This window comes from Otolemur garnettii, unplaced genomic scaffold, assembly GCF_000181295.1.
Source record: "Otolemur garnettii isolate 467f Iridium unplaced genomic scaffold, OtoGar3 scaffold00093, whole genome shotgun sequence".
Taxonomy (NCBI): domain Eukaryota; kingdom Metazoa; phylum Chordata; class Mammalia; order Primates; family Galagidae; genus Otolemur; species Otolemur garnettii.
Genome location: NW_003852488.1, coordinates 1,451,421 through 1,477,802, shown reverse-complemented (window position 1 = coordinate 1,477,802; position 26,382 = coordinate 1,451,421). Strand labels below are relative to the sequence as shown.

General features: G+C 35.3%; 1 protein-coding gene across 1 annotated transcript in view; it reads right to left on the bottom strand.

Annotated features, from left to right (window-relative positions):
- The window catches only part of SPATA5 (spermatogenesis associated 5), a 331,512-nt gene that overhangs the window by 234,659 nt on the left and 70,471 nt on the right, over positions 1-26,382 (bottom strand). Inside the window, exon 10 of the mRNA XM_023516580.1 lies at positions 5,164-5,373. Coding sequence (XP_023372348.1) covers positions 5,164-5,373 — 210 coding nt within the window. The remainder of the gene's footprint in view (positions 1-5,163; positions 5,374-26,382) is intronic.

The window sequence follows — 26,382 nt, the reverse complement described above, 5'->3', positions numbered from 1 at the left end:
AAAAAAAAAAAAAAAGAAATAATATTTATTTCATCTCTAATTAAATTTCACTCAAAAAAGGAGTAAAAAGAAGTAAAAAATAACCAGTGCCTATTATATATCAGCTAATATATCTGAATAAAAAAATTTAAAACAGGCTCAGCGCCTGTGGCCAAGCGCCTAAGGCGCCAGCCATATATACCTGAGCTGGCGGGTTTGAATCCAGCCCAGGCCCGCCAAACAACGACAGCTGCAACCAAAAAATAGCCAGGCGTTGTGGCAGGTGCCTGTAGTCCCAGCTACTTGGGAGGCAGAGGCAGGAAAACTGCTTGAGCCCAGGAGTTGGAGGTTGCTGTGAGCTGTGATGCCACGAACTCTACCCAGGGCGACAGTTTGAGGCTCTGTCTCAAAAAAATAAATAAATAAATAAAAATAAAAATAAAACATTTTCTATTAGACTTCTTATAAATCTAAAAGCATTCTTCTCTTTCTAAACCTAAGTCTTCTTATATTCCAAATAGTAAAGGTTTTATTAGTGTACTTCTTTTATAATTATTTTGCTTTTAGTTAAATATTATTTCTGGATTTTTTTTTTGGAATATTTTTATGTCAAGACATCTTTTTTAAATATCAGTTGTATCAACTGGTATAAGCCCAATTTGAAAAAATAATTAATCTATACAGTCTTAACATATGATGGTCCAGCTCTCTCTTTCCTTTCTTCTCTTTCTTCCATCCCTTTCTTTCCTCTCTTTCTCTCACTTTCACTCTCTCTCTCTTCTACACATTCAGGAAAACGACTCTAGTAACAAATGAGCAAACTATACAAGTGATCCCTGAAAGTACTGTCTTGAACTGTACACTTAAAATGGGTGAATTGTGAAGTGTGTGAATTTTATCTGAATAAAGATGTTATTTAAAAAAAAAAAGATGCCCCAACTTTAACACTGTAGTTTGCACACTGTACAAATAATAACAAATTTAAGAAAATCTGATCTAACTTCTACATAAATTTGTAAAACTGACCATTTAATGGAAAATTAACTATCACTTTTGTCCCAAGAACTACAGATTAGCATTAGTTATTCCCTAAGAGCCAAACAAGGACAAAACTATAGATGTATTTAATATTGATGCTAATAACTACAAATTTATGAAAATGCATGTAATATAACACTATTTGGAGAAACAAAGGTAATTTTTAAAGTTAAAACAAAACAAAACCTTAAAGGAAATTAAAATTAAATAGAAACTCAAAAGTTTTTAGACTCTAGATGAGCCCAAATGGTAACAAACCCACAGAAGGCTTAGGATCCACAAAAGGCATAAACCTGGACATAGGTCCTGCTAAGACCCTAAGTTAGAAGCTGCACCCAAGGTGAAAGAAAAAACAACCAAAATACTAAGAGAAAGGGTTCTTTATGGTGTTGGGGTCTGGGTTTGGGGCCAGAACTAACATACACCTTTATAGGTTTCAACTGAGAACTGCTGTGAAAAAGGCAAACTTGGGGCAGGACCAAACCCAGGTTCCCCAGCCAAGTTTCTCCTCTCAGGGCCTTTCTCAGTAACTTTCCACTATCATCAGAGACGGGAGGATAATGAACAGGAGAGGTCTCCTCCAGGGCTCGTGCCCATGGAATTCACAATCTTCAAGATTTCTTTTCTGTACTCTACTCATTCTATTCACTACAGTACAGAACTCACGGTTGACCCTTTTAAAATAAATTACTTCACTGAATGTTTACAATATGCTCAGATCTATGATTCTAATCTCAAAACTTTTTATAGATTTTGTTTTAGTAAGATTTCAGAAAAATCCAACAGACAGTACAGAGAGCTTCTATATAACTACCTGTCCAACCCACACCTGCACAGTTTCCCCTATTATTAATTTCTTACATTATTAGCATGGTACTTGTTACAATTAATAAACCAACACTGATACTAACTAAAGTCTACAGATATTCGAGTTTCCTTAGTTTTTACATACCGTCCTTCTCTTTTTATTGTAGGGTCCTATCCCGGATATTATCACACAACATTTACTTATCATGTTTCTTGGTCTCTTCTTGTCTTTTTTTTTTTTTTTTGAAACAGAGTCTTACTTTGTCACCTTTGGCAGAGTGTGGGGCATCAGAACTCACAGCAACCTCAAACTCTTGGGCTCAAGTGATTCTCTTGCCTCAGCCTCCCCAGTAGCTGGGACTGCAGGTGTCTACCACAACGCCCAGCAATTTTTTTTTTTAAGAGATGTGGTCTCGCTCTTGCTCAGGCTGGTCTCAAACCACTGAGCTCAGGCAATCCAGCAGCCTCACCCTCCTAGAGTGCTAGGATTAGGATTACAGGAGTGAGCCACCATGCCCAGTGGTCTCTTTTTGCTTTTGATAGTTTCTAAGACTTTGTTTTTTGATAATCTTCACATTTTGACGAGTACTAACTAGTCAGATATCTTACAGAATGTCTTTCACTTTAGGTTGACCTAAATATTTTTCTCATGGTTAGACAAAGCTTATGAGTGAATATTCAAGAAGAGACTCCAGTAAAGCACTGTAGATTATCTTTGGGATTAAAGGTTAACTACCTACCACTGTTAAAAGATCATCAATAAATCTACTTGCGCTTCTCAATTATCTAGAAAATTTCAATGTATGCCTACTTTTTTTGGATCATTTTCAAAATATGTAAGACAACCCTCCCCCCAAAGCCCCCAAATACATAAGACTTATTATTCCAAAAGTTCAAATTCAATTATAAAACTTAAATTCCTTAAAAACCAAATATGTATGCTGAAACAAAAAGGCAACATGTTCTGTATACCAAGTTAAAACTAAATAGAATAGAATGTGAATTCCTTACTTCTTTGGCTTCATTTTCACATACATAAGCTGAATGATGTAACCACTTTAACACTCCTCACAAACATTAGTAAGACCAAAATGAAAAGACTAATGAAAATACTTGTAGAAAGCAAATAATTTTTTCATGTCCCCAACTTTTTATTTTGAAAATTTTTAAATAATAAATAAGTTAAAAGAATAGTACAGGTTGAGAATTCCTAATCTGAATACCTGATATTTGAAATGACCCAAAATTTGAAACATTTTGAGTGCCAACATGACACTGAAAGGAAATGCTCACTGCAGCATTCTGGCTTTCACAGTTTCAGATTACAGATCCTCAACCCCAAAGTACCATGCAAACATTCCAAAATCTGAAATTCCTAGATCTGGTCCTAAGAATTTAGGATAAAAAGATACTTAACCTAAGAAATGAACACTCATTGCTCATTAAGTATGTATATTCCCCATTCAGATTCAAAAACTGAATACTGTCAACCTACAGTAAATAAAAATTCACATTTAATAGAAGTAATTAGGATATATAAAAATCTTTGAGTTATAAACTCAATTAAGATAATTTCTTAACATCCCTTATCTTTTCTGTGTCTGGCCTAAAGAAATTAAAAACTTAATGAAAATGCTCAAATAAATTAACATACAGCTAGTTATTTTACATGAGTAGCGTCTAAGTTAAACCTTCCAAAGAACCATTTAGCATATTCTCATAGGGAAAAAAGACCAAAAGTAAAATTGTCTAAAATTATGGAAGGTTTTATATTTAAGAAGGATAATAAATATATTCCCAAGTAATCCTAGGATAGTACCCAAAAGTGGTCCTTGTAGCATCTGTAACTGTTACCTTGGATCACAAAAAGAGATACTGGTTTCTAAGAAATTCAAATTCTTTGAATTTCAAGTCTAAATAACTGTGAGATAGGTCCTTATCAAATAAGTTTTAGATTTCTAGTAGACAGGAAAAATCCTAATATTCTGAATATAAAATTGTAGACTATGAATGTTAAGAATTCAAAAATGGAGGCTGGCTTGGCGCCTGTGGCTCAAGCGGCTAAGGTGCCAACCACATACACCTGAGCTGGCAAGTTCGAATCCAGCCTGGCCCACCAATCAACAATGACAGCTGCAACCAAAAATTGCCAGGGCATTGTGGCGGGCGCCTGCAGTTCCAGCTACTTGGGAGGAGGAGGCAGGAAAATCGCTTGAGCCCAGGAGTTGGAAGTTGCTGTGAGCTGTGATGCCATCGCACTTTACCCAGGGCGACAGCTTGAGGCTCTGTCTCAAAAATAAATAAATAATGGAGATAAGAGTAAAAACAATAGGAAAGGCTAGTTAACAGCCATGTCCATTACAACATGTTAAGAAGACAAGGGCCAAAGAGAAATTCAGATGCCCTTGAAAATTTCAAAAGCTCTTTTAAACTCCAACATTTAAAACTGCAACCTTAAACTGTAGTTATGATCTGGTATAACTAGTTACGGTGGAAATGGTCCTCTCACATATTTTTAATCACCAGTAGTCCCATTAGGAAAGGTAAGTTACTGATTATTTAAGATAAAAATGTAAGGCACTGATTCTTTAAGAACAGTTTAAACACATCTAAATATCATTCCATATAAATTGCAAGTAAGCCAAAAGCAGACAAACTCCTCTGAAATAAGTTTTATACTTTCTTACTACCAATGATTTCAACGTTCTAAAATAGAAAATTAATTTTGTTATATATGTACATATATTTAGTAATTGAATATACCATGTGACATAAAAATTAAGAACAAATTAATATCTGGTCCTAGAGGAAATTTAAAAACTTAATAAGATTATTTATCCCAAATAATAACAAATAGAGCAATAAATAAATAAAATATTGTGTGTAGTTCAGGATAAAAACAATGCATATATATTCTCTTACTGGAAAAGTATTTTTAAAGAATTTAGTTTGTCATTAAGAATGCCTTGATGTATTTGAAAATTCTAAGTATGTAAATATTGAATTCACTGTCATATTTATAATTAAGTCTTGGTTAAGCAGAAGTCTTTAGTATAACTAAAAGACATAAAAGCAAAAGACAACTGCTTTCTGCTACACATGTATCTAAGAAATATTAAGAAATGAACTAAAACAGTCTTCTCATTGTCTTCCATGATCTGTTGATTACATGCACTATTTTTTATCTCTTTTCTCCCTGTATTATATCGCCATCAACCTCAAATTTAAAAAAAAATCATCTGTTCCTTAATATGTCCTTGTATGTTTTCCTAAGGGTGAGAGGATGGGGTGGAAGGAAGCCAGGAGAAAGAGTAGCTATGAGGAAATTTAGCACCATACCTTTATAGCTAGAAAATTCAGTCCACTCTCACTGGCCAAAGCCTTTGCTATCATTGTCTTAGAGCATCCAGGTGGCCCATAAAGAAGAACTCCTTTAGGTGGCTGAATACCCATTCGGATGAAAGACTCTGGATGTTTCAAGGGCCATTCAATAGCCTGTTTCAATTTCAGTTTGATATTTTCCAGTCCTCCTATATCAGACCAGGATACCTGCAAAGCAAATATTTTCTAAATGTAAATTTTGCCAGAAAAAAAGAGAACTTTAAAAAAAAAAAGCAACAAACAAGTACAAAAGACAACCATTTAAGAATTAGGAAGAGCCATAAAAAATTTCCAAGAATGCCAACAAATAAGGAGTTCATAAAATAAAATATATGCTGCATATTGTACAAATACTTAAAACCAAAATATTTCTGCTTTAATCTTATACAAATAACTTTAATTAAACATCTATCCTCATTAAAAGTTCGGTTTCATCATTCAGACAATGGTTAGAGTCAACGATCTAAGGTTTCATCTACATATCTAACTACTTCTTAGTTTTTAGTGAAATTACTTCCAAGTATATTTTAGATCCTTACAGAATATGTGATCTTTTTTGTCTTTGGCATATATAATACAAAGTATCCTAAAACTTTCATTCCCTTTTTCAATGAAAAAATACCCCCCAAAATAAAACTGCTCTTTGTATATTGTTCACTAACACATATGGCTTAAGAATTAACTGTGTACCAGATAACATGCACAAGAAACAGAAAAGAGTGAAACATGAATCCACAGTTTAAAGGACTAAACCAGTAACAACCAGTAATGTACACTTAAATAACCACAGTCCGGCTCGGCGCCTGTAGCTCAACTAGCTAAGGCGCCAGCCATGTACACCTAAGGTGGCGGGTTCGAATCCAGCCCGGACCCCCGCCAAACAACAATGACGGCTGCACCAAAAAAATAGCCGGGTGTTGCGGTGGGTGCCTGTGGTCTCAGCTACTTGGGAGGCGGCGGCAGGAAACTCGCTTGAACCCAGGAGTTGGAGGTTGCTGTGAGCAGTGAAGCCACAGCACTCCACCCAGGGGGACAGCTTGAGGCTCTGTCTCAAAAAATAAATAAATAAATAAATAACCACAGTCCAATGGACAGGATACTAAGTGAAACAACAAAGAAACAGAAAAAACCTTTGGGAGTTCCCAGGAAGAAAAGATTACTTCCAGCTGGAAGGCAAATCTAAAAGCCAATTTTTGAAGGAGATTTGGAAATGTCAAAACAGGGAAATGGACAGGTAGTAGACACAAAAGGCTCAGAAGGAACGAAGTACAAAGAGGGTGAGAGAAAAAAGATTTGAGAAAGAGAAACAAAGAAAAGTTGAAACCATATTAATATCACAGGACCCAGAAGATGAGATGAAGGAATTCAAGATAACTCTCTGTAAATACTAAGAAGTTTTTGAAGGCTTTAACCCAGAAAGTAATACAGTCTGATCTGTGTTTCTTGAAGACCTCTGACAAGATTCTTTAACAAGGGAATTCAATTAAGAATACAAACATGTATATTTTTTAAAAAAGCTTGAACTACAGGGTAACCATATGCAGATAATGAAGACATACCAGAAAAATACTACAAATCTATAATTGAGGGTTCTGAGGACAGAATTAAAAAAAAAATGGGAAAACTTAAAGCTAAAAATTTCATGATGAAAGAGGGAATATGGACTATGGAAGAGTATCTTCAGGAGGGAAAATAATATAGATTTTCTTGGATACACAGAGTTGGAACTTATGGTACTCAAAAGATCAAAGTGAGTACTTATACCTGTAATCTCAGCACTTTAGGAAGCCACAAGTTTGAGACTAGGCTGAGCTACATGGCAAGACTCTATCTCTAAAGAAAATATAAAAATTAGCTGAGTGTGATAGCATGAGGTGGTTGTCCCAGCTACTTGGGAGGATGAGGCAGGAGGATCGCTTGAGTCCAGGAGTTGAAGGTTGTAGTAAGTAAGCTATTATGACACCACTATACTCTATCCTAGGTGACAGAGCAAGACTCTGCCTAAAAAAAAAAAAAAAAAAAAATTAAAAAGGGAGCACTTGGAATGTACAGTAGCACAAATGGAGCATGGTGTTCCAGAAAAGAAGACAGTGTTAGAATTTTAGATTTCAAGGTATCCTCATATAAGCAAGAGAAGACAGATGTGAGTCAAAGGCAGATCACTGGGCATCACTTAAATCAATTTAAGAGACAGGAGGGGAAGCTGCAAGAAGAAATACCAGAAAACAGGCAATTTACAAATACAAAGGAGAAGAGAGGGCTTTGTTAATATCAGAAGATTACTTTTTCCAATTTACATGGTTTTGAGGGGGAATTTTGTTGTTACTTTCTGTTCATAGATCCAGAAGAAGGCTATATTATCAACCAAAATCCATAGATTAATTTCTTTTTACTAAATTGCTCTTTCAGGACTTATTTTAAGAAGATTACTGGATTTAAAGGCATGAACATTTACAGTTTGCTATCCCCTCAGTTTACCTCTTTTAATGACACCAGCAGTAGGTATGTAAGTTTCCCCGCTGCAGCATCAGCCTCAGGCTTTTTTTTTTCTGATTTCTAACTTCAAAAATTAATAAAATTAAAAATTAAACTCAAGACTGAGACATATGAGCTTAAGGCTCTCATAACATCCAGCTATCACTGGCAGAATCAAATTTATTGTTTATCAGAAGGAACGACAGTTAACATAACTGGGCCTGCTTTAGGCAGAAGTGCAGCAGAACCACCACATCTTGATGGGTACTCCCTGCTTACACTCTCTGATATCTTTTATCTTTTCAATTTTTAAATTTGATTTTGGAAAATCTGAAACATATACAAAAGTTGGAAAATAAATACAATAAACGTCTATATACTCTGCCAAAACTCACCAATTATAAATATTTGCCACATTTGGCCTAGTGTGTGGTCTTGCTCTTTCTGTGGACACACATATAGACAAATATGATGTGCACACTCATATACTTTATCATTTTTTGAATTTTCTGTTGAACCCTTTTAAAGTATGCTGCAGATAGCATGTCCCTTTTCTCTCAATACTTTAACATAACTCTCATAAAAATAAACACTCTTGGAAGAGAGTTTTAAAGACAGTAGTCAAAAATTAAACATAGAGAATTGAGATTTAGCAATAAAGTCACTGAATAAAGTAGTTTAATCAGCTCAGGAGTTTATGTTTTTTGCCTTTAGCAAGGGAATACATATATATACACACACACACACACACAACACACATATAATATATAATGTGTTATGATACTACATGACAGCCTTCACTTGTTACTATACCCTTATTATACTTAAACAGTGAAAAGAATACACTCTCTGTGAACATTCTTTGTGAAGAGAGATATTTCCATACCTTAGAGCAGGCGTTTTCCATACCTTGCCTCAGCCTCCCAAGTAGCTGGACTACAGGCAACCCACAACACTCAGCTATTTTTTGATTGTAGTTGTCATTGTTTGGCAGGCCCGGGCCGGATTTGAACCCGCCAGCTCTGGTGTATTTGGCTGGCACCTTAGCCGCTTGAGCTACAGGCGCCACTCACTTCAACCATTTTTAAAAAGTTTTAAAGAAGAGGGTGACACCCATAGCTCAGTGGTAGCGCACCACCCATATACACCCAGGCTGGCGGGTTTGAACATGGCCCGGGCCAGCTGAACAACAATGACAACTCAACAAAAAAATAGCCAAGCGTTGTGGTGGGTACCTGTAGTCCCAGCTACTTGGGAGGCTGAGGCAAGAGAATCGCTTAAGCCCAACAGTTTGAGGTTGCTGTGAGCTGTGACACCACTGCATTCTACCCAGGGCAACTTAGTGAGGCTCTATCTCAAAAAAAGACAAAAGTTTTAAAAAAGAAATTAAAATCAGATATTGAAGCCTTGAAGCCTTTCCATGAAACACACAACTTGAAAATCATCAAAATAAATGGTAAGAAAATCCGTAAAGAGAAGATCTCTTTAGTTAGGCCATCAGGAAGAAGTGGCAAACTGATCACTTGGACAGAGGGTTGGAGAGGGCTTGATCCTCAAAAGAAATTAAAATGCTCTTACCAGAAAACTGAATGTTCACTGAACACAAAATAGTTCATAAAAGTACCCCCTACATGTTCTTAGTAATCTATACTAAGGAGCAGGTCCATTGTCTCAAAGACCATAACCATTGTGGACTAGTCAAACAATCCTGTTTCTACTTCTCTCCTCACATTCTGGGCTCTTAATTCATCAGAGCTCTTCTCTACGCCTGTCTTAATCGTATTCTTCACTATATTCCTCCCTAAGCTTACAAATACTCAGTTTCTCACTCTTCTTCAAAATAACACTTTACTTTGATATTGTTTCTACTTAATACTATCATATATCCTTCTTTATAACCATTAAACTTCTTAAAAGATAGTTAATGCCCCTTCTATTGCATTTATATCTCCACTTTATATTTTAAGTTAATTGAATATTCCCCAAGTAGGATGTCTGATAAAGGAGTGTAAAAGGGTCAAGATAATAGGCTTAAGGTTAGTGGGAAAGCATGGAATTGAAGGAGTTCTATCTGAAGGTGTCTAGTCTCTAAAAATTAAGACAAGGTCCACAGAAAGAAATATCAATTGATCTAATACTGAGTAAATGTCTATTTCATAACACACTGGGGTTCCTGAGGATACAATAAATAATTACTATCCATACCAAGCTTCTGATCTGATGAAATATTTCCGTATAAAGTCGTATTTTCATAATTACTATGTAGCATGCTACTTGCTAAAAGGGAAGTCACGAAATTTAGATAAGGTAGAATCTCCATAGTTAACCACCTCCTTAAACTGACCTAATTTTCACAGACCACACATGCACCACATGTACATATCAATACAGTAGGCCTAGTTCCTTATGTTGACCACCTCCTTATATTGATCTGTTACGGTCCCTTGGGTGGTCAATGTACAGAGATTCTACTATAGGTGGTCAGGAAAAGCTTTTTCAAAAGTACCATATGAGATAGGACCCAATGAACATACAGGAATTAGCCAAATGCAAGTCATAATGAATGCCAAGGAGAAGAGGAAGGGAAAAAAAGCACTAAATCGTAGGAAAACTAAAAGCAATTTGGAATGGCTAAAATTTAGGTAAAAACAAAAGAGGTAAGGAATATTGGGAGTAATCAGCCCAAAAGACATAAGCATAAAGAGGTTTAGACTTTTACCTAAGCATAATGGAGAAATAGAGTTATTTAATTAGGGAAATAACATGAGCTAATGTTTACCTCTGAAAGATCACTATGATCATAAGGTAGAGTGGGGATTAGAATAGAGGAAGGGGCAAGAATAGAAATAGTAAGACTAGTTAGAAGGCTTCTACAGTAATTTATATAAGAGACAATGGTAAGCTGCACTAAAGTAATAGCAGTGGGACTACAGAGGAAAGACAATAAGGCCAATCAGTGGGTCTTGATAATTAGATTTGGAGGATCACTGATGAAAAAAGCAAATGGAATGAAGGGAAACATTTGGGCTTCAGACTTGGGCAACCGAATAATTAAAAGAGAAAAATGAACTAGTTTGGAAACAAAGAAATAAAACATATAAGGTAGTAAGTAACACTTGAGTAATAGAAGAAAAAACTTAGAATATGTGAGGAGGAATCAATCCAAAAATGGATGACCTCAAGATTATCTGGGGCTTGAGTGATGCAGTTTGTATTCTTAATTTCTTTTCAACTACAAATGGCCAGACACTGCAGTAAATATTCCACCATTAATATCGCCTCTTTTTAATAAATGTATTATTTCTCTTTTTTCCTTATATTTCATTTTTCAGATTAATATGAGGGTGCATACGTTCAGATTACATTGTTTGTGTTTGTAAAGTGAAGTCTGAGTTGTAGCTATTATTTCTTAACACACTTAAGATTACACATATAAAGTATATGACTCATAATTTTATAATGTAAGTTCAGTACAAAGCAAAAAGACAAAACCAAAAAAGCCACTTTCATAATCTTCAAAATATGGCAGAAATCAATCAAAATATTTCACATTTCAAATTATGGTAGAAATCAATCAATCCTATTGTACAACTAATCAACAGTTACATAGGATTTCTATAGAATTCACATAAACTTGAAGTTTTATTTCTGTAACTGAGCACTCTAATGCTTAAGTATTCGAACTATGTCATAAGATTTGGAATTTGGCCTATAAGTTTAACAGTCACTCATGAAAATTTTAACTAACTTTTCTAATGTTTCTTATCTAGTATACTCTAGGAACAATCTCAATGCCAAACACTGAATGATTATTAAATGAATTATAGAATACCAAAAGGATAATTATAAAGAAATTAAACATATTGTAGAAGATGTTTAGTATTTCTCCAAAATTTATATAATAAAAAAGCAGAATATAAAATCTGAATACATTCTAATCCCAACTGAAACATACATACACACATTTTTGAAAGACAAGAAGATAATACACCAAAATATTTAAAACAGTTATTTTAAGGTGGTGGGAATATAAGTAATTCTTACCTTATCCTTCATAATTTCTAGTATTATCAAAATTTTCCACAGTAAAACTGCATTACTTTTATAATTTTGCAAGTGTATATGTGAATGATTTTTACAAATGAGGACAAGAAAGCAGGCTGAGATCCTAGGAACTGTGGCCAAAATAAATAAAAGCAAGAGTGTGAAGCATGAATTTGTTTCTGCGGGCCATCTCCGAGCTTCAGCAAGAAAAAAGTCTTGATGGCTCCCCAGTGCAGCCAAGGACACAATAGTTCATTCATCTATTAGAACTACATGACAAAGTTAGAGAAGTCACTCAGATTCACAAAACCAGGGAATTTAACTCAAATTTCTTTTATTCCTTTTTTTTTGTGAGACAGTCTCTCCTGGTCACCCTCAGTAGAATGCCATGGCATCACAGTTCACAGCAACCTCAAACTCTTAGGGTCAAGTGATCCTACTGCCTCAGCCTCCCAAGTACCTGGCATTATAGGCATCCACCACAAGGACCAGCTATTTTTTAGAGACAGGATCTCACTCTTGCTCAGGCTAGTCTTGAACTCATGAGCTCAGGCAATCCACCCTCCTTGGCTTCCCAAGTGCTGGGATTACAGGTGTGGGCCACCAAACCCAGCCAAATTTCTTTTATTCTTAAAACTGTAATTCCTTTATTCTTTCCAACCATTATACTGTAATTGCAATTTCCAACTGTGCCCTGCAGAAGACCTTTCTTAAAATTGAATTTATTTCACTTGGAAATTGCAATTACAAAGAAAAAAGAAATGTCTTCTATATGTTAGACTTGTCCTGAAGACTATCTAAACACAAAGATCAAATAATGTCCTCAAAAATCTGTTATTTAGAAAGAGAAATTTTAAAAGCATCCTAAAAGACATAATCTTTATGTAAATACATAAAATATCTGTCTTCACCAAAATATAAAAACTACTGAAAAAATTAGCATTACAATTTTCAATCGCTTAGATAGTAAAGACAGAAATTTAGAAACTGCATTGTGTAAAACTTAACATCAAATTGTTAGAATATTAACACAGTGGCAATTCCCACTTTACTGATTATGAAGACTGCTGATACATAGTAAGTATAGCCTATAAGAAATTATAAAGGAGAATGTAAGAATTCCTTCTAACACCTAAAGGTAACCATTGTTAATATTTTGGTATAGTGACTTCCAGCCTTTCAAAAAGTATACGAATGTGTATCCAAGTTTGTGTATGTGTATGTGGTTTAATAGAGATCATAACATATTCACAATTATATATTCTGCTTATTTTTAACATCATACTTTTTTTGATATATTAAATGTCTTCTAAAATTCAGAATTTAGTGGAAAATGGTCTTGGGTATTAAATTTCAGACCTACTATGTACTAAGTGATTTTGAGTAATTTCTTCCTTTTTTTTTTTTGAGACAGAGTCTCACTATGTCACCCTGGGTAGAGTGCTATGGCATCACAGGTCACAGCAACCTCAATCTCTTGGGCTTAAGTGATTTTCTTGCCTCAGTCTCCCAAGTAGATGGGACTACAGGTGCCTGCCACAATGTCAGCTATTTTGTTGTTGTAGTTGTCGTTGTTTAGCAGGCCAGTGCTGGGTTTGAGCCTGCCAGCCCTGGTGTATGTGACCGGCACCCTAACCACTGAGCTATGGGTGCCGAGCCTGGGTAATTTCTTTCTTTTCTCTAAACTACTTCTTCATCTATATTGGGATAATAAAACCTAAGGTTTCAGAATCACTGTGAGAAATGAAACAGGATAGTATGTATTAAATGCACTTATCTTAGCAAGTGGCAAATACTGAACAAATACTTCATATTTTATTTAAATGTCTGAAAATGATTAGAAATAATATTTGAGGACTCATGATAAAAGGCAAATCATAACATCTGTAATTTAATAAGCAATATTTAATTATTACCACTGTTTTTATCTGATCACTTAAAACTAAAGGCAAACCAGTTTTGCACTTTGATATTAGTATCTGAAAGCCAAATAAAGTATTACTCTTAGTTAATAATTCAAAAATAAATATAAATCAGCTTGAAGAGCTTACTACTGCACAGAAGAGTCCTACAGCATAGAAAGTAATGGGAAAAGTTAGTCTGTAAGAGAAGGATGAACACCACCATGAAATCATAAAATCCTAGAACTAGAAGGAGAATTCAAAATCTAACTGGTTCACTATCCTATCTTCAGACAGTATTTCATCTTTTAGTACCTCTCGTCTGTCATCAAATACTATTTCATATGTTTTTAATTTTTTTTTTTTAATTCTAGAACTCTCCTTTCAATAAGCTATACTATTCTAACTACCAGGGGATTATTCCTATACTCTTATTCCTAAAATCTAACCTTAATCATTCCTGATAAAAGTTGGGCCCTTTCTTATTTTGTCCTAATGAAAACAATGAACAGCTGCTCACACATGGCTTTCTAACTTTTTGAATTCATGTTAGAAGTGGAGGAATACTGCCAAACAAGCACTGACAGAGCAGTGGAGCTAAATTCCCCAAGAAATGCTCCCTCCAAACATCTTATAGTATTTCCTAGACAAAAAATCCACAACAGACAAACTCAGAACAAAATGAAAAATCCAAACTATATACCCACAGTAGCCAAAGAACTTGATGATCAGGTTAAAAGTATACCCCCCCTAAAAAAAGACCCTTTTATGAACAAGTGCCAAGGGAACAAAATTAAAAGTAATGTACTGGGCTGCAGACACTGAAGAATTACCAGGAGAGAGGAATTCCGTAGCTCTGTGGGGATGGACAATGTTTTTATACATCTCTGAATCAAGATCCTCTTGCTTGCTGGTTGTCAAGGGACAAAAATTTTACACTGCCAAGATTATTTTGAAGGTGTTATTTTACATAACATACAGTAACAAAGCATACTCTACATTTTGTTATTTCATGCTAACAATTATTAATGTAGGATGAGAATCAAGTGTGTTGGCACCTGTTCCAAATTCTCTACTGGCCATATACTGACTTTTCAAAAATTAAAATGTTTAAATATGAGTATTTCGGTTAGAAATCATAAACACACATTACTAAAGATACTACATAAATGCAGGGAAAAAAAAGTTGAGAAAACCCAAGTCCAAAAGAAAAAATAAATTTCTAGATACTTCTATAATGGAGATAAAGCAAGGTTAGGATGCAGTAAATGTGAAAATGTGCTTTCAAATCTAAATGAAAATAAATGAAAATTTTTACCTTTACATAGTAAAAAAGACAAAAAAAAATTCCCATGTGATAAAGACGTTAATATGAAGATCACTGTAAATGAACAAGTCAAAGTTCCCGTTCCACTATGATGTCATAACACATCTATGGGGCTCTTTCACTGGAAAACTTCTGACAAAATGTAAAAATCATATGAGGACTCTGAAAAGCAAAAAAAAAGCAGGTAGATTGTGGAGTCAAATAAAAATATGGAGAAGTACCACTCAAGAGTGGCACCTGTGGCTCAAAGGAGTAGGGTGCCAGCCCCATATGCCAGAGGTGGCAGGTTCAAACCCAGGCCTGGTCAAAAAACTGCAAAAAAAAAATAGGAGTGAGTGGGAAGGGCTGAGTTCAAAGAGGCTGTTCCTTCTCTTTCTCTCAGCATTTTTCTTATTTCTTTTTAACTTCCATTTTCCATAAGCAAGCTTAGGTTACAAACATCTAACAATTTCGCAAGTGAGAGCACAGGAAGCTAAAAAAGTAAACTAGAAACAATATAAGAACTTATACACCAAAAGTTGGCCATTAATGCACCTAATACTAGGTGTATTATTGCTCTTTAGTAAATGACACGGAGAACCCACACTGAAGCTGTGATAAAAGCTATGGGAGCCAGATGGTCCTATAACTTATATTTAATAAGTGTAGACATTAAAAGGGAATTAATCAAGTTAAAAAAAAATACAGGTATCAGAAAAAACATATAAATTTGATCAACTTAAAGCCAAATATTTTAATTAAATTTTAAACAGCACTGATTTCATAATCAGTTTTGTGGTTATATTACAATCATATTTTAATAAACTTATTAGGAGCTAGCCATGTATGAAGTCAAACCTTACAAATATAATAAATTATAAAACTTCAGGCCTTACTTCTACTTAAAAAGTTAACCATTTCTAAAATTAGCTTTTAGTAAACTATTTTCTTTTGCCAGATGAACAGGTCTAGGAAAGAATTCTCATAAAAAATGGAAACTTAAAAAAAAACAGCAACAATAAAAATAAAATTAAGATTTAGATCATGAAAATGGTATAAAGCTTCACCTACAAAATTCTTCTCATACCTCATTAAGATATTTTCCTTTCTATAATTTACCAAATGCTTTGAATAACTCAATATAATCACCAGAAAACGTTGTGAATATTTAAGGAAACTACTAAGTAATTACTGCAATTGTTACTACAGCATAGAAGAACTGAGAAAAGATAAAGGAATATGGATAATATGGAAATAAACACAAGAACAAAGCAAAGAGATGGGACTTCTATCGACTGGTCCTCAAGTCCTGTAGTTAAGCATACATTTACAAGTTTCTTAAGCAAATTTTAAGTCAGCCATTTGGAGTAGTACATAACCAAATGCTCCCAAATTAAAACAAATCATATAAAGACATAGGAAAAAATGCTTAATTATAAAACATTTTAGATGGAGTTTGTTCTGATTATTTTTCTTTAGGAATCTGAGATATAAGTGACTAATAATCAGATGCAAGAGATACTTATTACACATGTATGTATCACCAGAACCTCCCTAAGGTAGAACCTTATAGATTAGATATGCTTAGTGTTTGGCAAAGTAATAAATTAACAGGCAATAACACATTTCTCTTATATTATCTTAAAAATAATGTGACTGAAGGGGTAAATAACAGTGCAGAAGGACAGGCTTGTAGGAGGTAAGATGGAAAATCAAGGAAAAACTTGAAGTGTTAGGAATAAACCACTGTATATGATCGGAACCAGTGAAAAATGTTGTGAACATGTAAAACTGTACAAAGTCTAGATATGTGCTGTAGAGGATTAAACATCATACTTACTGCAACAGCCAACAATATAATAACTCATCTGAGGAATTACTGAGAACAAGACATTTTCCTGGCAAGCCTGGAAATCTCCTGTGACTTGGAAGGCAAGCCACCAAGTAACTCAGTAATCCTGGAGGACCAAAGTTCAATTCTGTAGCAGTAAGGTAAATATTAAGCATTTTATGGCAGTTCTTTGAAGGGTTAGAGGAGAAAAATTGCATGTAGTATTTTGGAGATCATTTCCCTTACCACCCTTGAAGATCATTTCCTTGAGTACACACTCTTTGGCACCTATGAGATCATTTCCCTGAACATGAAGTCCCTGCATGTCTCTGCTTAGTAATCTTTCTGCCCATTATGTATCTTCTCAACAAAAGGACTCTGTGAGAAGTGCTCAGTGCTATCCTACACCTATGATTAGCCTTACCTCTTGCAGCATGTACTGTCAATCCGTGTCTTGCATGATCATTTATGCAGTCGCGACAATATGCCTTGCATTACATTTTCTAGCCCAGATCAGTCCAAACAGTCATAAATTCAAACCATTTCCTCTGATCTCCCCTGACATTTAGTTGATAATAAGACATTTTTACATATATGGGAAAAAAATCCTCCCCTGCCAAGACTGGATAAAAAGATACTTCAATTTCTATTATACAGAGGCAAAGAGGGAAGTTCCCTCTCTGTCAGAAAGCTGAGCAAACTCACATAAAAAACTTTTAAAACAGCTCAGATTCTGTGTCCTGAGATACAGACCAAAAAGAAGCTCTCAAATGGGGTAGAAAAACCAATGCTGGCAAAAGAGCAAAGATGGGGAAAGAGGAGTGTTATTGATGTTTTGGCTTGAAGGCATCAGGTATGAAAAGAAAGCCCTGGTAAACAGTAAAAGAGATATTAGAAAACAATCCTTACAACACATTCTTAATGGGAAATAGAAAAAGAACACAAGATTTTACCTAATGATTTAAAAAGCTTGTCCCTGGATGCTGAATGTGCTATACACAATAAGTGAAGGTGTAAGTTTAATGGGACAGAACCAACTAAAGAAGTGGCCCTGCAATATGTCACAAGAAAACTCTGAAAGAAGATACCTAGAAAAAAAAATTTAAAAAAAAAGGAAGTTGCCTAAAAAAATTAGACATATCTTAAGCATGTATGGTTGAGTTCAACAAGATAGGTAAAGCAATTATCAAAGTGAGTAGGCCCATGTAGTTATATCACAGAGAGCAAAAGAAAAAAAAAAACAAAAAACCTGTACTATCTTTATAACTTCTGATAAGTAGGGGGCCCATGTGTCACAAGTATATACTTAAGGTAAACAAGAACCAGGCTCCTATAGGTGTACTTGGTAAAGGTTTTAATATCTAACATCCATTCATTTATTGAGTTATTTATCCATTCATTCATTCATTTACTCTGATTCATTTTACTTCATGGTTATTGTGTTTTGACCACTCTAAAAAATACAACAATAAAAAAAAAAGACATGTTTTCTACATTATCAAATTTGCAGTCTGGGAGGAGAAACAGACATTAATCCAATATACAAATAATTACTCGAGGATTAGACAAAACTGCACAGGATGCTGCAAGAGCACTTAACCACCCTTGAGAGTCCTAAAAGGTCAAGTACAGCATCCTAGAAGACCTGACATTTAGGTAGGGACATAAAGAATAGGAAGGAAGCAGCTAAAAATAATGAACAAGGAAGCCCTGCATACTTAGCTCTTCTTGAGGAAGAGAAAGAGTCAAACTGAAGGAACTAGGCTGAGTTTTACTTCAGATCCTAATGTGGTAAAAGAGATCCATTTTAGCTTCCCTAATCTGTGACTTGACCAATTACTGTTCTCCTTCCTGGCTTTCTTTCTCTGCTGTCTTCAATAAACTATCTGTGCTCACAGAGCTCAACACTACAGCAAAACCCCCCTGCATATTAGCTAAACGCAAATAAGAAAAGCCACTGACAACAAATTCTGCATATAAGCAGCATAACAGCCTAAAATCTGGTTAAGTACTCTTGATTTTTAAAACTAGATAACTAGGCTTAGCACCTATGGCTCAAGTGGCTAAGGCACCAGCCATATACACCTGAGCTGGTGGGTTAGAATCCAGCCTGGGCCCACCAAACAACAATGACAGCTGCAACAAAAAAATAGCTGGGCGTTGTGTCAGGTGCCTGTGGTCTCAGCTACTTGGGAACAGAGGCAGGAGAACTGCCTGAGTCCAGGAGTTGGAGGTTGCTGTGAGTTGCAATGCCACAGCACTCTACCCAGGGCAACGGCTTAAGGCTCTGTCTTAGAAAAAATAAAAAATAAAAATAAATAAAATAAAAAACTAGATAACTAAAAGATTAAAATTATTAAACCTTTGTTAGACTGTGATGAGAATGGTATTTCACCTATGTACCATCTCTTCCCCAAAAACCCATAATCCCAGTCTAACCACAGAAAAGCATCAACCAAACTCAAAACAGAAGCATTTTACAAAAGACCTGACCTATACAACTTAAAATTGTCCACACTACCAAAAACAAGAAAAGAATCAGAAACTGTAATAGCACTAAGAAACCTCAACAGACGTGGTAAATAAATGTAAGATGAGAACCTACATATAGGATCCTGAAACAGACAAAGGACTTTAGGGAAAAGTCAGTGAGGATCATAGCTGGATACAGCTATGTAATAATAATACAAAAATAAAATAAAAATTTTTTAAAGGGGGAAAAAGATCAAAGTATGTACTTAGAAAACTAGACAGACAGTGTTCAAGAAAGTTTCTCTCAAAAGGCCTGGGTTATTCAAACCCAGCATAATTCAAAGAGAGGCCTGTCCTCAAGACTGGCCATTGGTAGTCTTCTGGCAGATAACCTCTTAAATTTTGGAATACTATGCCTAAAAAGAGTGTTTTTGTATGCCTAAGGCCTTGACCTATGCTATGCAAGTTTGACCAGATAAATTTATACTGACAATGTATACAGTAGGTGATTTATGGCAAATGCTTGTGTTTGCACTAGGGAGTGCTGGAATCTGAGCAGCTGAGTTCAGTTAAGCTAGCACTATAGCTTTTACTGGTGTGACTGATCTCTAGTAAAATTATGGACACTGAGGCTCAAGTAAACTTCCCTGGTTGATAACACTTCGCATATGTTATCACACACAGTTGCTGGGAGAATTCAGTGTGTTCCCATATAACTTTACTGAAAAAGGACACCTAGAAGCTTATGTCCACATACTCCTGGATTTTACTCCAGGCATTTTTTCCCTTTGATAATTGTGATCTGTATCCTTTCACTGTCATACATCTTAACTATGAGTATAACAGCTTCTGAGTCTAGTGAGTCCTTCTAGTGATCAAGCCTGAAGATGGTCTTCAGGACCAACAAGACAGAAGTGGGGGAGGGAAGGAGAGAGAGAATAAAATTATAAAGAACTTGAGTTTTCCGGTACTTACCCTTCTACCCACTCTCCATCTACACTCAACCCAGACTTTAAGGAAAATTTTATCCTAAGCCTTTAAACTTAGCCTTAAATTTACTTTGGGCCTATGGTGAAGTTCTTAGACCTCTGCTAATTTTTAGATTATTTTATCCATCTACCTACTTTTCCAACTGTAGCATCATATTCCATTCAACCTAGAGCATTTGTCTTTCTAATAAATCAAAACCAGAAAAAACTTCATTCTTAATAAACTTTTTTAAAAACTCTATATTAAAACCTACAAAGCATTTCTCTGAAGAGTGTACAATATTCCAACATTATCATGTCTTTTTCTGTTGTTTTTTTTTTCTTTTTGAGACAGAGTCTCATTATGTCACCCTCAGTAGAGTACTGTGGAGTCATAGCTCACAGCAACCCCAATTCTTGGGCTTAAGTGATTCTCTTGCCTCAGCTTCCCAAGTAGCTGGGACCACAGGCGCCTACCACAACACCCAGCTATTTCTTGTTGCAGTTGTCATTGTTGTTTAGCTGGCCTGGGCCGGCTTCAAACCTACCAGCTTCAGCGTATGTGACTGTCGCCATAACCACTGTGCTACGGGCAAGCCCCAACATAACCATGTTAACATGGGACATTTGAACACGCCTTACCCTGTGGTTTGGATGTAAATCATTAGATTTAGAACTTTCAAAAATGATCAAATACGAATCTTTGCTTTGGTCAGGGAGTAAAAAAGATAATACGCCTATCTCTCAGTATACAAAGAGGATTGTTTCTAGGACTCTCACATATACTAAAATTTATGCATATTCAAGTCCTGCAGTTGGCCCTGTAAAACCAGTATATAGGAAAAGTTGGCCTTCCCTATTCACGAGTTTTACGTTCTGTGAATACTGTATTTTCAATCCACATTTGTTTGGGGAAAAATCCTCAGTAAGTGGACTCAGCAGTTCAAACCCATGTTGTTTAATGGTCAACTGTATTTATCTGCCTGAAAAAGGAAAAAACTAAAAAACCAAAAATGTAGAAAGCATGAACTCTCAGGACACTGGACATGAAATGAGAGACAATGACCCTTAAAGAGAAAGGAAACTAAAGAGGTTAGTGCTATGATTGCATCCAATGTACTATTACCTGAAGAAAGACCACAGGTTGTAGCAAAGGCAACAAAGGCAAAGCCTACAGACTCCCTGAGTTGAGAAGATAAAGCTAGGACTGCATTAACCCAAAGAGGCTAGACTTTGTAGGGACAAGTATTAAGAGATAAAAAAGAAGCAGACAGGGAAAGAAACACTGAAATACTCAAAGGGTTTGCATCAGATATTCAGTTATCAGGACATGCATGCAGTAATACACACACACACACACACACACACACACAGGGGAAAAAAAAACACCTAAAAGAAATAGAAGGAATAGTGTCCAAAGCTCACAAAGGGCCAGAAAACAATGCCTGTTTCCAACTGCCAGAGTGAAAACTCGTAATTCGTAGCACATCAGGTAGAGTATTTAAAGGAGTCCCATTTCAGTAATGAGGAAAAATTAATCCTACACAAAATACTGTCTTGATCCCACCTACGAAAATTTAAAGGGAAGACCCAAAGAATCCAACTGTTTCTAAGTTATTTAACCATATCCCAGAACAAAGTGGAAGAATATTTTTATGAATATTAAAATTCTTGTGATATAAAAAGTATCTACCAATGAGGTAAAATTCGTAATGTCTACAAAATTCAATCAAAAATTAGAATGAATTAGTAGAGCATAGAAAGCTCTAGTCCAGTCCCCAGAGCCATGGGTTTCCTTTCACACACACACAAAAAAGGTAAGAAAGCAGGGGTAGAGAGGAGAGGGGAGGGAAAGAGAGAAAGGGAACAATAATCTTGCACCTGAAAAAAAAATTAGGCATACAAAAACAAAACAGAAGAAAATATAACTCATATGGAGAAGGAAAATCAATAAATTGATGTCAATTCAAAAATTACATAGATGATCAAATTAGTAGATAAGGATATTAAAAATTACAAATGTAGTGTGTATGTTCAAATAAAGGACACATTGAAAATACTAAGTGGAAAGAACAAAATAAAAAATAAAACACAAACTTCCAGAGAAGAAAACTACAATATCTATAATAATTTTTTTTGAAGGTATTCAGCGGATGTGCTATTTCAAAAGGAAAAAAAAGGCCCGTGACTAGCTAGGCACAGTTAGAGGGACCTAAAATAAAACAAAAGGAGAAGGAAAATAGAAGAAGAAGAAATGAATATGGCATCAATTTAGGACAACCTCAAGTAGACAAATGTATGTATTCTGAGTCTTGACTGGAAGAAGAAGAAAACAAACTAAATACTTGAAGAAATAATGACCAAAACTTTTTCAAATGTGATTAGCTCTATAAGCTTATATATATAAGAAAATTACTAAACCCAAAGCATAAGAAACAAAGAAAACTACCAAGGCACATGATGATCAAATTGCTTAAAACCAATGATAAAAAGAAAATCTTAAAAGCAATCAAATGGAAAAAAAGCAAAATAAAGACAGTGGATTTCTTAATTTTAAAAAAAGCAAAATTAGTAAACGAAATCATTTAAGAAAATGAGGGAGTAGAATGTCAACCTAGAATTTTTATCCAGTGAAAATATCTTTCTAAAACAAGATACTTTTTTTTGTTGTTAGACTAAGAAACCAAAGGCATTCATGACCAAGACACCTGTAATGCTGAAGGTGACACTTCCTGTAATATACAGGAAATGTTGAATTCAGTCCTTCAGGAAGAAGGAAAATGATAACAGATGGAAACTTCAATCTACACAGAAAACTAAAGAGAACTGAAAATGGTGACTACACTGAGTAAATACAAAAATCTTTTTTTTCCAGTATTTAAATTTCTTTGAAAGAAATACTTTGTCTAGAGCAAAAATGATGGCAATTTACTGTGAGATTATGTAAAATGTAAAATTTTGAAGAAAATACAGATTAAACCTTCAACATCTTGAAGGCAGTGGTTTCCTCAAAGAACATGCAATAAAGGAATAGATATTCAATTTAAAATTTAAAACTTGTGCTTCTGGCTCAGCGCCTGTGGCTCAAGCGGCTAAGGCGCCAGCCACATACACCTAAGGTGGTGGGTTCGAATCCAGCCCGGGTCCGCCAAACAACGATAATGGCTGCAACCAAAAATAGCCAGGCATTGTGGCAGGTGCCTGTAGTCCCAGCTACTTGGGAGGCAGAGGCAGGAGACTTGCTTGAGCCCAGGAGTTGGAGGTTGCTGTAAGCTGTGACGCCATAGCACTCTACCCAGGGTGACAGCTTGAGGTTCTGTCTCAAAAATAATAATAATAATAGTAATATTTATATGGCATGATGGTTAATTTTAGGTACCAATTTGACTGGTTTAAAGGATGTGATATCTAGATAGCTGGGTGTGTGTTTAAGGGTGTCTCCACAGAAGACTGGCTGGCATGTGAATCTATAGACTGGGTGGGTAGGCACCATCCCATCTGCTGGGGACCTAGACAGAACAAAAAGGCAGAGAAAAGGCGAATTTACTTTCTCTCTCTTAAGCTAGAACACCTTTTTTTCTTGCTCTTGAATATCAGAAGTTCTCCTGCCTTTATACTCCACGACTTGGATCAGCAGCCCTCTGGGTTCTCCTGTCTTTGCCCTCAGACTGAGTTACACCATCAGCTTCCCTATTTCTGAGACTTTTGGACTTGGACTGAGCTAATGGCTTCCCTGGGTCTCCAACTTGCAGATGGCCTACCATGGGACTTCTCAGCCTCCATAATTTTATGAGCAGATTTAACTAATAAATTCCTTCTCATATGTCTGTCTATGCATCCAGCCATCTATCCATCGTATTGATACTAACTTTCGCTCTCTTTCATTTCTCCTATAAAAACCTGAGAAAAGTCAGGTAGAAAAAGATAAGTAAAATGAAAGAGTTAAACTTCTAAAACACTGAAGAAGGTTAAAACTACAGTCTTGATTTTGGCACTGAGTATTTCCTGGTTAAAAGTAATCTACTTTCCTAAATGCGCCTTCCTGTTCAATTGTTATTACTTAAAACTATAAAAATGCACAAGAGAAATTGGCAAGCAAGACTAGGATCTTGGGAGTGATAGAAGACACTTTTCTGTCTAGACAACAGAACGAAAATCAAAAGAAACCAAATCTAAAAGCCCTGCCAAGAACCAATATGGAATTAATAGAATTTCCACAGGTTGTACTATCTATTCCAAAGAAAGCAACCTTTTATTTAGAAAAGCATCACAGAAACCCTCAATCCTTTGAGTCTGTAAAAAAATAAAGAAAATATAAAATGAAGGACTGTATTTAAAGAATAGAAACTCAAATTCCTTCTAATTATCTTAAGGGTATATGAAGAATGAAATATAATTATGGTCAATTAAACCATTTTACTCAAACCTTTGCATCACAAATGTATACTGTTGATGAGCTCATCCTATGATATTCAACTCTGTCGCATTCTGATGCTATAGGTTCATCTGAAAAGGTGCCAGATGAAAATACAGCAGTAAACTTTCACTATGTAATTAGTGAGAGAGACAGCCTTTTGACCATTCATGTAATTAAGAAATTGCTACTTGTTAAAATGGGAGTAAATGAGGAATGTTATTTAACTAATGATAGTTGGTATATATTCAATTTGACAGCCAACTACCTCTAAATTTAAGCTGGAACTGAGCTTACCAAGAGGTCTGAAGGTATAGTTAGTCCTGAGGCTCTGGCTGCAGTTCACTTCACAAAATTGGTTCACATTAAAGGAGAACCATACCTTTTTAATAGCTTTTAACTTACTATGAACCAAATGTTCAAATCTGAAAACTGGAATCCAAAGGCAAGATCAAAAGTATAAAGATGAATTAATTCCAGATAATAAGGGACGATCTACACTTCTACATAAACTGAAACAGGGGAAGCCTAAAGGCAGGGTGTGGGGCAGATTAGATGTATAAATGATGATAATCAATGTGTATGTACATAGTTAGGAATACCATTTATCACTAATTGTTATGGTGCATATGAGGTGACTTATTGTAAAGATGACATAAATACAAATACAGGCAATTCCCAGGTTATGGACAAAGTATGTTCCTGAGAACATCTTTAGGTTGGATTCGAATGTAACTCAGATCTCTGATGAACAACACATGTATGGTAATAATAATACTATAATAGCTCATATATTATAATAATACAGTATAATACCATAATAATAATACCACCACTTCTATACTATAATAACTTATAGAAACTACTGTGCTCTTTCCTTTTAAATCAAACAGAACATAAAAACAAACTCTTATACAAAGTTTAAATAGGAAATAGAAGAAATTAAAAAAACAAAAAAATGAAGGTTAACACTCACCTAATGTTGCATCAATACTAGGAATGCTACACTTATTTTGATCTTTAAATCAATAAAAACTTTTCTATTTCAATAATTAATCTACTAACTTACTTAGTAATAATTAATGCTTTCATTGGAGCACTGCCTTTCACCTGTTCCATTATTCTCACTTTATCCTTCATAATTGTTTGCACAGCCAGCCTGAGCAAGAGCAAGATCGCATCTCTACTAAAAACAGAAAAAATTAGCCTGGAGTGTGGTGGGCACCTGTAGTCCCAGCTACTCAGGAGGCTGAGGCAAGAGGATTGCTGGAGCCCAGTGCTGTGAGCTATGATGATGCCACAGCATTCTATCCAGGGCAACAGTGCAAAACTTGGTCTCAAAAAAAAAAAAGAATCATTCTGACAGCGCAGTGACTAAAGCCTAATGCTTTCCCAGGGAATGTCTGGCCTTTCTCCAAACAATTATTTTTACTGTTCTACTGTCATTTCCATTGTAATCAACTTTCTCTCTGCTGCAAAGCTCACCTGGATTTGCAATGGACTTTCTTCTTTGGAAGAATGTCATAAGGGTAAACACAGACTCATAAATCAAATAAGAAAGTTCAGGCAAAAGTGATAGTGTGTGTAAAGCAACTGTGTGAACGATGAGACTGGCTGTTAGCATAAAGATGTTGTAACAATCATTTACACCATCCAGGCTTACTTACATGCAGAAGAAACTAGTTCCTAAATTATTAATTTAATTATTTAATTATAAATCATCCTTACCGGGAGACTTGGAAGCCCATTCTTTTTTTTTTTTTTTT